The sequence below is a fragment of the Nelumbo lutea genome, chromosome 6, assembly GCF_056320005.1.
Source record: "Nelumbo lutea isolate HS-2025 chromosome 6, American lotus-T2T, whole genome shotgun sequence".
Taxonomy (NCBI): Eukaryota; Viridiplantae; Streptophyta; class Magnoliopsida; order Proteales; family Nelumbonaceae; genus Nelumbo; species Nelumbo lutea.
In genome coordinates, this window is record NC_142689.1 from 8808420 (window position 1) to 8826255 (window position 17836).

The 17836-nt window shown below is 37.8% G+C and overlaps 1 protein-coding gene across 5 annotated transcripts in view; it reads left to right on the top strand.

Annotated features, from left to right (window-relative positions):
- Positions 1 to 17836, top strand: part of LOC148847186 (ARM repeat superfamily protein) — a 158311-nt gene that overhangs the window by 100642 nt on the left and 39833 nt on the right. For 2 of the 5 annotated variants that reach the window (XR_016101146.1, XM_088951566.1), the window contains exons 28-41: positions 876 to 1021; positions 7278 to 7358; positions 7454 to 7554; positions 8576 to 8814; positions 8949 to 9058; positions 9204 to 9332; positions 9461 to 9535; positions 9629 to 9780; positions 9862 to 9934; positions 10070 to 10201; positions 12895 to 13073; positions 13161 to 13283; positions 13351 to 13411; positions 13493 to 13588. Coding sequence is in view for 3 of the 5 variants with exons in the window: in XM_088951566.1 (XP_088807692.1) it covers positions 876 to 1021; positions 7278 to 7358; positions 7454 to 7554; positions 8576 to 8814; positions 8949 to 9058; positions 9204 to 9332; positions 9461 to 9535; positions 9629 to 9780; positions 9862 to 9934; positions 10070 to 10201; positions 12895 to 13073; positions 13161 to 13283; positions 13351 to 13411; positions 13493 to 13588 (1697 nt within the window). In the remaining 2 variants the exon portion in view is untranslated. The remainder of the gene's footprint in view (positions 1 to 875; positions 1022 to 7277; positions 7359 to 7453; positions 7555 to 8575; positions 8815 to 8948; positions 9059 to 9203; positions 9333 to 9460; positions 9536 to 9628; positions 9781 to 9861; positions 9935 to 10069; positions 10202 to 12894; positions 13074 to 13160; positions 13284 to 13350; positions 13412 to 13492; positions 13589 to 17836) is intronic. The other 3 variants (XR_016101147.1, XM_088951568.1, XM_088951567.1) reach the window with 2 other exon arrangements.

The following is a 17836-nucleotide window of genomic DNA, read 5'->3' on the forward strand; positions in this document are numbered from 1 at the left end:
ATGGAGCTGGTTTTTAAGGTTTGTACAGGGGACTAAATTCACATGTAAGTAAGTAAATTACAAAAGAAGTGAGAGAATAAGATTATGGTAAACAAATGAAAGATAGATCTTCACTGTTGCACTTGATGTGAAGTTCTAGGACAATGCATAAACTAGACTACCATATTGAGTGAGCAATATGGAAGACACTATCGATGACAGAAATAAACTAGATCTTCCTACTTTTTCTTCATTATGAAAGAAGCAGTACAATGACAGAAATACTCTTGATGTTATTCTTTGCACACTTCTTCTACCACTGTAATCCCTTACTAGATCAGCCATAGAAAGAAAATAATCAGATAAAAATAGATGATGCAAATAACCTGGAAGACACTATCGATTTATCAAATTCCAACACAAACCACTTTCCAACTCTATGCACCTCTTTCATCTTACCTTCTGTGGTGATCTTGTATCACAAGAAAATATAATAAAATTTCCATCATCAACAAGCTGACCAACTCAAACCAAATTTCTAGTTAAATTAAGAAGGAAAACACTAGTGGACAAGAAGGGGTGGGAAGAGATAAATTATCAATGCTAATGACAATGAGATTGGTGGTGGTGTCTATAAGATGAGCTTTAAGGTCCATGTGGGTTGGGAACAGTCTGAATCTTGCAGTTTCTCAAATATGGTGCAGGTTGTTTTGTTGTTGAGCTGATCTGTTGTATGTTACCTTTCGCCATCTTTAGTATTAGCCTCTTTTGGGTGGGCGGGTAGTTCAGTGTTTCCTCTGTTCAGGGTGTTAATGGCATGGCAAAAGGAAGTACTTTTTCTTGTGTAGTGGGCACTGGGACTTTTCTACCAGTTGTATTTTATGCTGTTAATGCAGGTCGTGCTGTCATCAATGCTGCTGAAAGTGGTGCATCGTTTCCCTTGAAAAGAAGAGACCAGTTGCTTGACTATATACTGACTTTGATGGGCCGAGATGATACTGACAGCTTTGCTGATTCTAGTCTTGAGCTTCTCCGCACTCAGGTTTGTTAGGATTTCCTTTCTGTAATATCAATCTTAATTTTTTTACTGTGTTGAAAATGGTTTTAAATTTAGCGATTATGTTAATCAAGGTTTATATGTAGTTTACATGTAATCCATGTTTAGTATAAAAACAAATTGAGGGACCACTCCTATCTTGTACTCTCTCAATGCACCAAGTATCTACAGAATACACAAGTTGGTATAAGAACATTATTGGTGAACACAAAAGGGACTAATGAGCATCAATGACAAACTTAAGAAGAATTTATTGAGCATTTAAGGGAAACTCTTCTCCCAAAAGTTGGGAAAAGAGAACTGATACAAAGAGAAGTTTATAATAGCATTCAAAATACAAGACTGTTTTACTGTTCAGTGACTGCAAATTCAACCTCTAGCCAAAGAATCAGCAAGGCAGTTGGCAGGCCTTGCTGACCACTTGAGTGAGCAGTATTGATCCATGTGGGTATGGGTATATGGGTATGGGTGTGGGCCCATACGGGTATGGATGCACAGAGATTAGGATACACAAGATCAAATACAATAGAACTCCTTTTTTTATCAATAAAACCAGCTTCATTAAATTAAAAGAAAAGAAGGAATATGGATACAGGAGGGGAGATAAAATATCTTAGCTCCCCAAAAACAGAAAACAAAGGGAGTACAAAGAGAAAAGATTAAAAACTAGCCCATAATACAGACTCCCTATTCACTCCTTGCTTGGCCAACCCATCCGCAAATTTGTTGGCACTTCTCTTCAACCACTGTCCTCTGTCTTCAACCAACTAACCACCACCTTCGAATCACCTTCTAGGATCAAACGGCTGATATTTAATTCCTTTGCTCTTTGAATTCCTTCAAGCACTGCAAGGATCTCAGCCCTAAGAGAGTCACCTTCTCCAATAGGGCCAGAGAATAAAGCAATAACAATCCCTTCTTCATTCCTGAAAACTCCTCCAATCCCAAAGGGCCTGGATTCCTTACACTGCTGCCATCAAAATTCAGCTTTATAAAGCCCAAGGTGGGAGGGGGCCAAAACGGACAAAGAGTCCTCTTGCATCTAGCAATGGAAGCAATCTCTTTCTAGTTTCTTAGCAAGTCATCCACAGGAAATTCTGAAAACAACTCCAAAAGATTTTAGCCAGCGGACAGCCCTTAAAAGGATTCGATCTAACAATTCTTCCAATGTTCTTTCCTTGTCGGGAAAAATACGTGAGTTTCTTTCTTCCCACAATGACCAGCATACCACTGCCCTAATACACCTCTACATAGTCTTCCCTCGCTTCTTAGGCCAACTGAAAAAAGAAGGAGAAAACAAACCTTGGACACTCTCTGGAGGATACCAAGAACACCCAAAGCGGGAGAAAACCCACTCCCATACAGTTTTAGCAGCCTTACAAGAGACCATGAGGTGGTAGCCAAATTCCCCATCAACTTTACAGAGAGCACATCTATTAGGAAGTAGACAATAGTTGGGTCTCTTTCTCTGAAGTAAGTCTGAAGTGTTGATTCTTTCCAGGAAAATTTCCCAACAAAAAAGCCAACCCGAGGAGGAATAGGCATGCTCCAAATTTCCTTAGCTGGAAAAGACAACCCAAAGGGGATAGGAGGCTGAGTTAAGGTTTCAAAGAATGAAGCACAAGAAAAGGTACCAAAGCTAGAAGGGGTCTAAAATTTGTTGTCTTCCTTAGCAAGGTTTAGGAAGACAATCTCAAGGGAGGCTAGCAAAGTTACCAAGCTATCCATGTCTGTATCCCTAATTGCCCTAAGCAGGCCTAGGTTCTACCCGAAGCTAGAAGTGGAGGCTGAAGGGACCAACAAAGAAGATATGGATTCATTTTTCAAGTCTGATAGAGCATACAAGGAAGGAAATTGGTCCTTCAGAGGATAATCCCCTACCCAAAGTTGTTCCCAGAATTTTATTCGGTTACCAGAGTTTAGACCATACCTGGTCCAAGGGGAGAAAACTAGAAGCAGATTGTGAATGGATTTCCAAGGAGAAGCAGTTGAGGCCCTTGCCAAGATTCCAAGATCCCAACCATTGTCTTCCAGCCCATGTATGCTAGCCACAATCTTAGTCCACAATTTATCCCTTTCCAATGAAAACCTCCACAACCATTTCCCCAGCAGAGCCATATTCCTTTTCTTGAAATTACCAATCCCAAGACCTCCTAGTTTTTTCACCTAGTGACCACCTCCCAACTCACCCTATGATCTCTCTTCTCCTCTCCAGGCTCCCACAAAAAGTTCTTTATTAATTTTTCCAAAAGATTGGAAAAATTTTGAGGGGATCTTAAATACTGACAGATAGTAAACAGAAGGTTAGCTAGGGTAAACCTAATGAGAGTGACTCTCCCACCTAAAGAAATATAATTTCTCTTCTAGGTTGTCAACCTCTTCTCAAACCTCTCCACTACCAGAGTCCAAAAGCTAACACTCTTAGGATTATCTCCTAAAGGGAGGCCCAAGTATGTCAGGGGCCAGTCCGAAATTGCACAGCCTAGCTCACCTGCAAATTCCCTTAGGTCCCTTTCATTCACATTCACTCCCACCACACTACTCTTATCAAAGTTCACCTTGAGGTTAGATATCTGCTCAAAGAGTTGTATTGTCAACTTTAGATTCCGGATCCAATTGAAGTTCCCTCCTTCACAGAACAAGATAGTATCATCTGCAAACTGTAGAAGTGTTAAGGGAACCTCCCCCCTTCCTACTTTCCACCCTCTTATCAAATTCCTCGAGTCTGCTCTATGTATCAATCTGCCAAGCACATCAACAATCAGGGTGAAAAGAAAAGGGGAAAGAGGACCTCCTTGTCTTAGACCTCTCAATGCAGGAAAGAAGTCAACCACACTCCCGTTCACCAGGATAGAATAATGACAAGTCCTAACACATACCTAAATCCACTTACACCACCTGTCTCCAAAATCAAAACTCCTCAATAAAACTCCTTTCCTTAATTGATCAATAAAACATAAGTCCTTTTCTTCCTTGGAAAATATGAGTTCTATGATGCTCAGCTATTTGAAATACCGTATAATTGAGATTCATAGGAGACATAATGAAACAACATGGGAAAAAGATCTCAAAGAAGCATAAGCCTTGTGGGTAGCCTTTGTAAAGTGATAGCCAAAGTCTTGGCAAGTAGACAAAAAACTGTCTTGTCCTTTATAACCTCTCAAAATCAAGGAGCTTTTGTTGAAGGAGACAAATAGTGGACCAAATTCTTGTGGCAAATGAGTGTATAGTGTTAGACAATTTTGTATGCCCTTAGCTTCAATCAAAATGATGTACTTTATGAGTTTATTGTAAATGAATAAAAGTGCATATTTGATTCATGTTCCCTTGGTATGTTTCTGTGTAATACCCTTAAACTGGACACTTAATGAGACTCGTGTTAGTTTAGAATGTTCACAGCCAGTGGGTTGGTCTGGGGAGACCTATCCTGACAAGGCTGACACTGTGGTGCCACCAAGTCGGTTGGGGTGGTTTGTCTCAGCTACCAGGGTGAGACCCTAGGCACACACAGTGAGGGATTAATTGAATCTTTGAACTGGACCAGATTTCCAGTATTGCCCTGGACCTTGGAGATTGATGGGCAAAACTGGAAAGTTACACCCGACCCCTAGACTCGATTATGATACTGCACTAGGTGTCGGATTAGGCTGTCTTTGATGTACCAATCAGTGAGATCCTTAGCGGGGGTCAAAACCTGGGTATGTTGGGACAGTCTAAGAATTCATCTGAGTGGGTGATCATAGTGACAGGATCAACCCCTTTGTCGGACAAAGGTAATGATCGGGGATGCACTCTCACTGATGGAAACCAAGACTGTCGGCAGCCGATTTCAATCGTTGAGATTTGTTTTGCAAAATATATTTTATATGAGATATAAAAGTATATATGTTATGGTTTCAAAATGTTTGCAAAAAGGTTTTAATTCCCGGGATCCATATTTGAGAGAGTGCAACACTGTTCCTTGTAGCCAAGGGAGAGGTCCTCTCTTGTCAGGCAGTGTATGATCATTATGGGCTGAGAGGTTAAGTGTAAGGCCATTGAGGATAATACCTGATGGGCTAATCTTGCATCTGCCCACAGTTCCTGGGTGTTACAAGGTGGCTTGGCCCAGGGACCACTTAGGGTAAGTGTTGGGCCCATAGAGCCCATCTGATGGGTTTCAGGGGGTGCACTGTCCATAACAGTGTATTCGGCCAGGCCTTGTAACAAAGGCTGGACTGAACCCATGTGGCTGATGTGTAGATCAATGTTTGGGTCCCACGCCATACAAGGAAGCCCAACTGGGCAGCAGTTTGGAAGGCTTAATGAATACATAACCCTAAATGGGCCTTAAGCGCATTTCGAACTGGGCTAATTTGATTAGTCTTTAAGGGGGCGAATTCTGAGATAAGATCAGCTGATAGGATTGGGCCCACACCCTATCCACTCAGAGAGTCCAAGATCTAAATGAGATTTAGATTTGGAAACTTCCTAATTAGATTAGGAACTGGCTGATCTAATCTACAGATAAGATAAGGATTATCCCTTATCTTAAAGGGACTTCTAATCCATATATGATTTGGGTTAGCAACTCCTAATGGGATTAGGAGTTGATCTCTTTAAGTCTATAAAAGGAAAAGGGGGCGGCAGCCTTTAGATACAACATCCAACAGACTCAAGTCTTGTCTTCAGAGCTGAGATCACAGAGGAGAGAATTCTGCACCCTGCAAATTCTCTCTAGCCGCCGCCTATAGCAGTTCGATCTCCATTGCTTGGGAGAAATCAAGATTGGATCTTGATTCCAATCTTTTGCAGAAAAGATTGGTAGGAGTTGTATTCACTAGCCGTCCAGGTGATTCTTGGGAAGAATCAAGTTCTTAGGAAGGGCACTGCTGATTCTGCTCCACCTTGCACTGTGCCATCTTCAGTGGGAGCAGATTTTGGTTTCTACCTTGGGCGTGAACACCTCCATTGAGAGATACTATTTCTCTGTATCAGGTATTATCTCTCTCTCCTCCTTTTGGTTCAGATCTGGTTCAGTTTGTGGTTCAAGAATGATCCTTGAAAATATGATTTTCTAAATAGGGAATTCGATTCCTAGTTGAAGGGAGAGAAAAATTTTTGAAATTCGCCCCCTTTATTCCGCAATCTTGGGCGTCCATGTGATGGATTTCCTATCCCTTCATATAGATGATGGCATCATTTGCACAGCCCATGACATTAGCAGTTCTTCGAAAATGTGTCAGGTCATGTAGATCATGTCTTGCTCTGATTCCAACATGTAAATGCTAAGTTGGTCTATGGGAGAAGAGGAGTGAAGAGAAGAAGTGAAAAGAAGAGTTTGGAGGAGAAAGATTCTTGGGGTGCAGGCATAATGTCATTGGTTCATATATGTTGTCAAACAAGTTACATAAAATAGCAAAAATACCCCAGATTGTGATTACTTGATTACATAGACAAAAATGCCCTGAATTCTTGCCATTAACAGATGTTTTCAGTGAGGAAGGTTGCAAGAAGGTAAAGTGGTATAGGTAGAAAAGGGTACAGATGGAGCGAGAGGTCCAGATTAATGAAGTACACCAAGTGGATGTCTTTTATCAATAGATCAGGTGGTTAATGAAGGGATAGAAATACTTGAAAGGGTTTTGTGATTTAGGTTTCAGGGTGTGAGGCTGCTTTCTTTTTTGGTATTGACAGGGATGTTTTGGTATAAACTTGGGCAGGCTTGGTAGGTTCCTTTTTCTATGTCCCTGCTGGACTCTTTTTCTGTTTTTTTGTTTCCACCCTCTTCCCGAAGCCTCTACCATACATTTTATGCCTACAACCCCAATTACAAATCATACAAGCTTTATTCTGGGTCACCCTTTCCTTTCTAATAATATATTAAGAAATCCTTGTCACCATTCATGGTGGAGGCTATCTGTCTTTTAGCTCAAGATCTTATCATTTTGGTGGTTTGGTTAAACCTCAAGTTGACTGTATCTTCTTTTCATATGCTTTGGAGGTGTTTACAGACTAGAAACATGCATGTCATTTTGGTTATGGTTTTAAGGAATCCATAAAAGTATCTTCTTCTAAACAATGGTGCTAACCTGACATGCCACAAAAGTGTTTGGTATAATTTTTTTTATTCCATAAAAATTATTTTGATCTTATCATTTTCCTTTTTATTTTTCAATAATTGATGATCAAAGAATATATAGAATAGACAATTCAGAAAACTTTCTTAAAAGTTTTATTTGGTTTCTTAATGCTTGAACAGAGCCTTGCTTTAAGTGCCTGTACCACTTTGGTTTCTGTGGAGCCAAAGTTAACGATTGAGACAAGAAATCATGTCATGAAGGTATTGATTTGTTTAGTTATTTTTTGCCTCAGGAAGTTATCTATTTTACTGATTTGTTTCTTAATCTTCCAAATAATGTGTGATGTCATTGACAGGCCACTTTAGGTTTCTTTGCTTTGCCAAATGATCCCTCAGATATTGTTGATCCCCTTATAAACAATCTCATAACTCTCTTATGTGCGATTCTTCTTACAAGGTATTATTTCTTATTATAAAATCACATTTCATAGACTTATTTGGAATGAATGCTATATTAAATGTATCACATGATTTCTCTAGAAATGGTCCAGATGTCTGAATAGGTATGGTTTCAATTTCTAAATAAGTAATCATTGTCTGAATATTTGGAGTCTTGTTTAATTTGTTGAGTGAATTGTATATGTTATCAGGCCTGTATTTAGTTAAATAAATAAAGGAACGTTCTAGTATAAGTCTGGATAGAGAAGTGATGGAGAAGAAGAAGAGAGAGGGAGACGACAGAATAGGGAAAACCAGTCTCTGTTGAGAGAGACACAGCTGCCGCCCAATATGTTATATTCAAATGAAAAAGGAAATTACAGTGATACCCCCCTGTAACTCTAATAAATGAACAGAGACAAAACAGAACTTAAAAAGGAAATGAAAAAGACCAAAATACCCTACAAAGACACTGTATTTTAACAGTATATATTTAACAGACATACACATGAATGTCCATGGTGTTTTGCTCAATATACAATGTTGAGAAAACCACAAAGAAAGCCAAGCAATAACTTGGTAATAGGATAGGAGACAACCACATAGAGAAGAGAAGGGAGCTTCTCTCAATGAAACCAATCAGGGGCATTATTAGATTTTATTTGTGCTCATGGAGATGCTAGGTTTTTGCTAATTATGGCATTATTGTTATTTTTGTTTGCCATTAATAACATGATACTGGAGTATATGCATCTAGATTGACATCAGAGCTTATTTTCTTTCTATATTCACTTTGCATGCATATTTGCATACCTTTTACATTGTATGATGCATGCTAGTTACATTGGAACATCAGTTCCCTTTTTCACCTTTTTTTTTCTGTCACATACGTGCTTTATATCCAGTGTACCGATTAGTAGTGGACACTCAGTTCTATTTAATATTATGGTGCTAATGGATATACCACCTGTTTACCATTTATACTAACAACATTCTGGCTTCACATGTGTCTTTGCCAAAATAATGATTTGCCTTATTAGTGGGGAAGATGGTAGAAGTCGAGCAGAGCAGTTATTACATATTCTTAGACAAATTGATCAGTATATCTCCTCTTCCATGGAACATCAAAGAAAGAGAGGTTGCATAGCTGTTCATGAGATGCTTCTGAAGTTCCGAGCACTTTGTTCCAGTGGATATTGTACCCTTGGTTGCCATGGGAGTTGTGTGCACACCAAGCAAATTGACCGCATGCTTCATGGAAATTTTTCAAACCTGCCATGTAACAATGTTCCTTGCAACATAGCTTTCTATCCATTTTTCTCCATCTTTGACATTGTCATTTTCATTCTAGGCCACATTCTATAGCAATAGGGCCCTTATCTTACATGTACTATTTCTTTGTTAATTTACCAGCAGCATTTGTATTGCCAAGTCGGGCCTCCTTATGTCTGGGAGAAAGAGTCATAGTTTATCTTCCACGTTGTGCTGATACTAGTGCCGAAGTCAGAAAAGTTTCAGCCCAGGTGAGTAATTATGAAACAGTGCCCATTATGCATTTAGTTATACTTCAAACCAATATTAATTGTTCTATCAAATAAATTTCTTTGTATTTTGCCTCATATTTTCCTAGTTATGATATAATAAAGTGGTTTTCTTGTATTCTTGTAGATTCTTGATATACTATTCAGCATATCTCTTTCACTCCCAAGACCAGCAGAATCCAGCATTAGTTTCAATGCAGAATTGTCTTATGGTGCTTTGTCCTCCCTTGAGGATGTCATTGCCATTTTGAGAAGTGTAAGCATATCTTCTACTGACTTTGGTCATTTCCTTGCTTTCACATTGTTCTTCAGTTCTTGCTTATAACGTTTGGTTCTGTCTGCCATCTCTAACCTGATCTTTTTTTTTCCATATTCTATCTTCAGGATACTTCTATCGACCAGTCAGAGGTTTTTAATAGGGTATTATCCTCTGTCTGCAATTTGCTAACTAAAGATGAGGTAATGGATTTTTTCTTGTTTTACTTTTCATGGATATATGTGAATTCATTATTTTGAGTTAGAATATTCATTTTATTAACATTTTTTGAATAGCTTGTAGGCACCTTACATGGTTGTACTGCTGCTATATGCGATAAGGTCAGACAATCAGCAGAAGGGGCCATTCAAGCTGTGGTTGAGTTTGTTACAAGAAGGGGAATTGAGTTGAACGAAATGGATGTTTCAAGGTTCTTATTTATGAACAGGTCTTTTATTTAGTTGCATGAAGTATCTGTAAAAAGAAAAGAACAGAAAATAAAATCCAATGTCCATTTTGATATCTACAGGACAACGCATGCTTTGCTCTCTGCAACATTGCTTGTACCTGAGAAACATTTGCGCCATGAAATTCTTGGTGCTGTATCCTTTTCCTGATTGTTTTTGTTTTTCTGTTGTTCTTACTTTACAAGAAATTTGATCTATCTGAGTTCAGTACCTTGTACAAATCCAACTGCCACACTATTTATTCTTTCTGTCCTTAACTATATATACAAGATATCCTGTCTAGCTGAGAACACCAGTTCACAAGTTGTGTTCAATGAAGTATTAGCTGTTGCAGGAAGGGATATATTGAGAAAGGATATATCCAGGTTACGTGGTGGCTGGACAATGCAGGATGCCTTCTATGTGAGTCCCATTTGATTCTTAATGGATTGATCGTAGTTGATGTATGCTTGAAAGTTTTGTATAAAAGTTTTTAGTATTTCAAAGCATGTTTTACAATATCAGTAAGATTTGGCAGAATTTTCCTGAAATCTTCCCATTTCACTAGGGGGCAATATGAAATATTTCAAAACTCTTTTTTTCCTTTTATCTCCAATATATTTCTGAATTATTGGGGATATCTCAAAGTTCATTGATAAATTAAACATATAAAACTTAACATTTTATGATGTTGCCAAAACTTTCTGATATCTCACTAAAATCGTTGGACATTTTTGGACCTATTCTTGAAAGAACATATAAGGTGAATGTGATTCACCAAGTCATTAATCTACTATAATTCAAAAAAGAGAGAGACAGAGAGAGAAAGGACAAACTGGAAAAGAGGATTCTCAATCTAATCAAACAATATAGTAATAAAAAGAGACAAAGCAACATGAAAAGCAAATGAATTATATAGAAGAGAAGATGGCTAAAAGACTAATGGGGGAAACAAAAAGGGAAACCTATTCAAGTCTCTTGATCCTTCTTATTTGATAAACAGTTGTTTGCTATGTTTTGTCTTAAATGTGCAATTATATAGTCAAGCAAATGAATTATATAGAAGAGAAGATGGCTAAAAGACTAATGGGGGAAACAAAAAGGGAAACCTATTCAAGTCTCTTGATCCTTCTTATTTGATAAACAGTTGTTTGCTATGTTTTGTCTTAAATGTGCAATTATATAGTCATGAGATGGTTTTAACTGTCTTAATACTTCATTATGTACTTCAGAACACCCTTGTGCATCTGTTTATAATCCCATATTAAGTTAAATAGCCAGTTATTGCAAATCAATCCAATTGGTTTAAGTTGCAGATCCATCTGGTCATTTGTGGCCTTATATTTAGGTGTCAGAACTTGAAGTTTTCACTTTATTCACTGTCTTAGAGTAGTTATTCAGTTAGCTATCTAACATGCATATGATCTCATGAACCAAAACAGGTTCCTTGATAAATACTTGACTGATTTAGATGAAAAATGGATTGGCTTTAGTAGGCCCTCATAATAATAGTAATAGTAATAGTAATAATAGTAATAGTAATAGTAATAATAGTAATAGTAATAGTAATAATAGTAATAGTAATAGTAATAGTAATAATAGTAATAGTAATAGTAATCATATAGAGTGAAATCACAACACCACTCCTGTGATAGAAAGAAAAAAGTGTTTAACAGAATGCCATGAAGATAAATTGATTATCATTCTCAAAGTGGCATTCCACTTTCAGTTGCATGGGTTCATTTCTTTTGCAAAAATTCAATAGTGACGATTTGGAACCCTTGTGTCCTCTCAAAAGTAGGATAGAAGGTGGGGACGATGGAAGGTTGAGAAAACTGTGGCAACCATCAGAACATCTGTTGCAGATTGGGTGTTCATCTTACCTGAGTTGGATCATGTTTGCCGATCAGAGCTAGGGGCTGACTTTTGGAATGTTTTGAACTACAAAATTGTAATTTTGGAATTTTGTGTTCTATTTGCCTATGCCCCGGCGATCCCTCAACACCAGAGTGATTGTAATCATCTTTTTTTCTTTTAATGAATCTTTTCTTTTACCATTTCAAAAAAAAAATGAACAAGTGCTATGAAAATGAGAGGGAAAAGGTGCTGTTGAAACCCTACTTTGAGTGGACAATTGCTACAAAAAGAGATTGGGGAATGTTTGGTGCTCTTGGGAGCCTTGGATAACTTTTGTGCCTTTCAGGATAAAGAAGATTTAGAGGATCTAAAGGAGGACCATCGGTTGGTGGATCAGATATCTGGGGTGGCTAGAATTTGAGTTAATCCATTTGCTTCAAGAGTATGAACATTTATATGGCTGATGGTGAATAGGAAGGTTTTCACAGTCTATTAAACTCAAAATAACAAACATTTGAATTACGAGTAGGTACATGGTGTGAAGATGAAAAGCACATATTCTTACCCTGTTGTATGGGGAAATATATATATGACTTATTTATATTTATAATGGTTGTTTCATTTATTCCTTTTTCTTGTCAGTGACTGAACAGAATTTTGTCGAGTCAGAAATATGAATAGTAGAGTACAATAATAATATAAAGTAGAAAGAAACTGGGGGTTAACATGGTTGTTTGATATCAACTCAAGAAAACTATTTCCCAAAAGATATATGTTGTGAAAAAGATAGAATTCTTAAAGGCCAAGTATTGAAAAGTTGTTCAAGAAAGGATGGAAAGGAGACATTAACCTGGTGGAGGCATGAAGAAGAATGATGGAACATCTATACAGCTCTTATCTGTCATACTTAGTTTTGTGGTGTAGACTTTCAAGTCCTGTAATTAATATCCCATGGATTTCAACTGCTAAATCCCATTTTCTTCCTAAGCTTCAACTTCTCATTTTGTTTTACTTTTCTAAGCAAGATTCTCAAAAATTCCCAACATTTCCCTTTTCTACATGGTGAGTTTTTCAGTGAAAATGAAATCTCAGACCTTGAGTGTAGTTTTTGCATATCCATTCTTAGAAGTGACTTACCAATACTAACCCCAAATGCTGAAACTTTAATCCTTGCTTATTTCAAATGGCTTTTAAAGATTATCTGCATGCTTGTATGGCCTGTTTTCACTTATTTCTTCATTATCATTTTCTTGTTCTAGGTATTTTCCCAGCATACAGTACTCTCAGTTCTTTTCCTTGAGCATGTGGTGTCTATTCTTAACCACACACCAATCCCAAAAGGTGATTCAGAGAAAGGAGGCAGTTGTAATTTGTTTGACACTCAAATTGAGGACAACATTCTCCAAGCAGCTCTTCTTGCTCTAACTGCCTTGTTCAGGTTTCTGTTCTTTAAACCAATTCTTGGTACCTCATTTGTTTCCTTTATGGGCCATCACAATCTTGCAGTATTTTATCTGTATTGCAGGGGTGGTGGAAAGGTTGGGAAAAAATCTGTTGAGCAAAGTTATGCTGCTGTTCTTTCTACGCTTACACTTCATTTGGGAAGTTGCCATGGTCTAGCAGGATCTGATCAGCAGGAAAGCTTGCGGTACGTATCCTGCATTTATTTCTCTCCCTCCAGCAAATGCACTTTGTTCTCATGTATTGTTTTACAGGACTCTTTTGGCAGCTTTCCAGGCATTCTGTGAATGTGTTGGGGATCTTGAAATGGGAAAGGTACCATTAGACATAGACCTGCAATTAGTAATTGTTCTGATGCAATGTGTATGACAAATGATGTCAAGGTATTATGTGTAGATATTAGCCAGAGATGGAGAACAAAATGAAAATGAGAAGTGGGTCACTCTTATTGGGGATTTGGCTGGCTGCATATCTATAAAAAGACCTAAAGAGGTAATAAGATATGTTAATTATAATCATTTCATATTCTTTCCTCATTCATGTTAATGCACGTTATTAAGAAGAGAAAACAGAGAAGGAACCCAGAGCCAGAGAAAGATAGTGATCCTGGAAATGCAGGAGTTTCTTTCCTCCCTAGTATTCCAAAGGGACAGAAAACAGCTTGTCCTACTATGTCAATGTAAATTATTCTTGGAACTCTTTATTTTTGAGGAGAAGGTGCAAACCTAAGAATTTAATGACTTTACATAATATATGCAATATGTAAGAATTGTACCCGGACTACCGTCCCAACATCCTAGATAGCTGGGATCAACATTGAGAAATGACCTTTACATAACATGTGCAATATGCTGAAGATCCTAGTTATAAACTTGCATATAGGACACATGCCTTATATCAATCATTAAACCATGTTTGTCTAATTCATTAATTCCGAATCATGCATGAGGAAGCATGTATTCTTTGAATATCCTTATGATCTATTAGCATGTGAACAAAAAATGTTCATGCCCTCTTGTGAATATTTACATGATATAATAGGTGGTGGAACACACCTTCCTAATAAAATTCAACATTCTATTATTGCCTGGCCCAGGCTTCAACTTTTGGGACAGTATGTGATCTGATCCATGTTTAGATATGGGGTTCAATCTAATAGATCCATTGATGTAGGTTTTAGAAAGCTTACAAAGTGTGGCTTTTTGTTGCTTGAAGATGTCACAGTTCTGATTGTGGAAAAGGTTAACCGCAAAGCAGTGATCATAGAGGAATGTTTTAGAGTCTAAATCACTGATTATCCAAGCCCTTGGAAATGAAATACAAAATGATGATTTATCTCTTATCCAACCAAGGATCCCTATAAGTGGTGAACATCTTGAAGCCAGAAATGAATGAAGTCTAAGCATTTGGAGGAGATATAAAAGCTCTACACTTCCTGATTCCTGAATCATCATTTCCCACAAGACGTTGATGAGACAACAAGGCTGTGCCCTTATGGATCATTGAAACTCATTCTGTCCAAGAATGACCTAGGTTTTATCTTACTTGAAGCTATAGATAGAGGGGACAGCTCATGAATAAATGAACCTATATGATAGGGAATAGTAGTAAAATAGCAGCCTCTTGGAAATATCTTTTCTAACTTTCTCTTTATTACCTTCTCATAATTGATCCTAAATAAATAAATAAAGTGAATGTAATGAAGTTGAGGATTTTGAGATGATGGTGGCAAGCAATGATTAAAATATTGATCATGTATTGGTCATATTGACATGTATCTTTTTTCTTTTGGCTTTTTGGCCACCGAAAAAAGAAAGTAAGGACTGGATAGATGCACAATTGTGCTAATTTATACCACTATTCCATGCTATATTGATTTTATGAGAAATGATGAATCATAGGCTGAGGCCCAGGGCTATGGTTTAAAATGTCTACATATTTCTAGTATCTTTTTTATTGGAAATAATAACTTTATTCATTATATCAGTAGATAATCACACATCAGACACTCCAAAAGAGAAGTGCTGCCCCACGAAGCAATCCTCTATCACAAAACTGCCAAAAAGTTCACCCCTTGTTGGTCCTTGTTTCGCTAATCCATCAGCCAAGCCATTGGCTGATCTTTTAACCCATCTGAATGTTACATCATTTTCACATGTAAGATTCCATATTTCTCTCATGACTTGCCTATGGGTCCAGATTCCCAGATTTCCATCTTGCATCCGATCTATTACTATCCTAGAGTCCCTTGCTGCTTCAATCTGATGTAGTCCCATTTGTTTAACCAATCTCAATCCCTATCATAGAGTTAACAACTTAGCTCTTAACAAGTCACCCAACCCTGTAGGTTCTGAGTAAATAGCCAAGACTTTACCTTCCCTGTCTCTTAGAACTCCCCCTACACCCAAAGGCCATGGACTACTAAGTGAACCCATCAAAATTGAGTTCTATCCTTTGTTGTGTAGGCGGTGCTCAAATTTCTTGAATTGAAGCTTTGGATCTTGTAGGTATTACATATTCTCTTCTTAATAAAATTGACATTCATTTATTACAAAAAAAAAAAGCTTTGGATCTTTAAGAGTTGGCTACTACATTCCAGCCCCTGATTATATTATCCACTGAGAACTCCCTAAACAACTCTAGTGTTTTTACCTACCCAATGTACCACCTTGATAGTGATGCAAGCAATCAATTCCTCCTTTTATTTTCCACTCCCTTGAAAGCTCATATTGTTTCTTTCTTCCTTGCCCATGAAATTGCTATTCTTGGAAGCTCGCCTCGCCCAGTCTCCTAGGAAACATATTCATTTTTTTGTGTTTAGAAACTAATTTCTTTTTATTATTTTCTTATTTGTTAGGGTTTAATCAACACAAACATTGCTAACTGCTGTACTGAACCCTCAATGACTTCAAAATCTGAACCAATAAGTAAGGGAAGAACTTAAAATTTTGTCTAATCAACACATTTCTTCTTCCACATCTCTTCCACCTTTTCTTTTCTTCTGTTCCTATAACAAAAATAGAGGTTCAGCCCCTATATTTTTTGAATTTTCTTTCCTTTCTTCTTTTTCTTCTCATAAATATGTTGATTTTCTCAACTTACAGATCAAGTTTATAGTTTTCTTATGAAAATTATGGATAGTTATTAAAGAAAGTTGGTTATCGAACCTAGGGAACTACCCTAGGATATGTGATTTTTACTTTAAAAAATCCATCACCTAGGCGACTAGGCAACAAGGTGCCCCCCCTGTTGCCTAGCCTTGCCTTGGCACCTTGAAAACTATGCTCTCCACGTAACTCTACCCCTTTTCTTTGGTTGCCTAAAATAACTTGCTTAAAAAAGGGCTTCCATAGTAGGAGGGGGTCCATTTTCAACCAAAAAGGGAAGAGAACCACTACCAATAATATGAGACAAAAGGATAGGAGATTAGTATGTGTTCAGCAGTCTCAATACAAGACTAAAGCAAAAGATACAGATATGAAGGGAGAGGACCAATTTGGCCTTCTTCTTTGAAACACATCACAGGTGTTGATCCTCTTGTGGACCACTTCCCAACAAAAATCCAATTTTTAAAGGCACTAGCCTATACTAAACTTCTTTAGATGGAAAAGACTACCAAATTTGAAGAAAGGAGAAGGGCATTGAACAGAGAAGAACAAAAAAAAAAGATCAGAAGGGAGGCCAACCAAATCCTACTATCCTCACAAGAGGGATCCAAAAAAGTTGTGTTAAACAGGGATAGAAGTTCATCCATTGCCCCCATTTCAGCCTCCCTAAGCCCTCTCCATGAGAGAAACATCCCCTGACCATACATCTTCCCAAAAAAGTACTTTGTTACCAGAACAAGCATAATACCTAAGGAAAGGACTAAGGGAAGGAATAGTTTACATGTATGGATTTCCAAGGGGATGAACGATAAGCCCTAGGGTCAAGACCAGCATCCCAACTATTAGTTGCCTCACCATGTATACTCGCTATCATTTTATGCCACAACCTATCCTTCTCAATGGACCACCTCCAAATCCATTTCTCCAAAAAATCTAAATTCCTCTTCATAATATTACTGTTAGTGGTGTTAGTGAAGGGGTGTTTTGGTCTTTGCACTTGTTGAGAATGTTGATGTGTACTGTTATGTTAGTTCGAGTGCCTCTTACTTAAATAAGGGCACTTAAGTCTTTTCCAATAAGTTAATAATATAATAACAGGTCTAGCCGAATCTAGGGATAACTTTTTCTCTAATTCAAACCAGACCTCTCTTTTCTCTCTTCTTCTTTTCTCTTCTACTTCTACTTCTTGCTGTTCACTTTACTTTACAGTCAACGAACAAGACAGAATTCTAGGGCAGGTCGAACTTCAACATGGTATCAGAGCCACATTGAACAAATCAGACTTGCTAGAATTCTGTCTTCTGCGCATTCGAACTAGGGTTTCTCTTGGGTTTCTCAGCTGTGAGTTGGAGACTGGGAAAAGGGCTGAAAAGGAGTGATCGCCCTCTTCCCTTGGAGGTTCCTATGCCTCCGATTGTGTCGTTGGCGATTGGTTGTTGTGGTTTCTAAGCCCTAATTAGGGCTGGCATGTGTGGTGCAGTGGTGTCTCAGTCCTTCGTGTGGTTGACCTTCAGGTGATGAGGTAAAGTTTTTTTATGCATATTTTCTGTTATGGAATACATGAGAGGTGTAGTACAGTTTGTATGATGGGTTTTCAGATTGCAGTATGCTAGGGCTTATTCTGGTTTGTGTG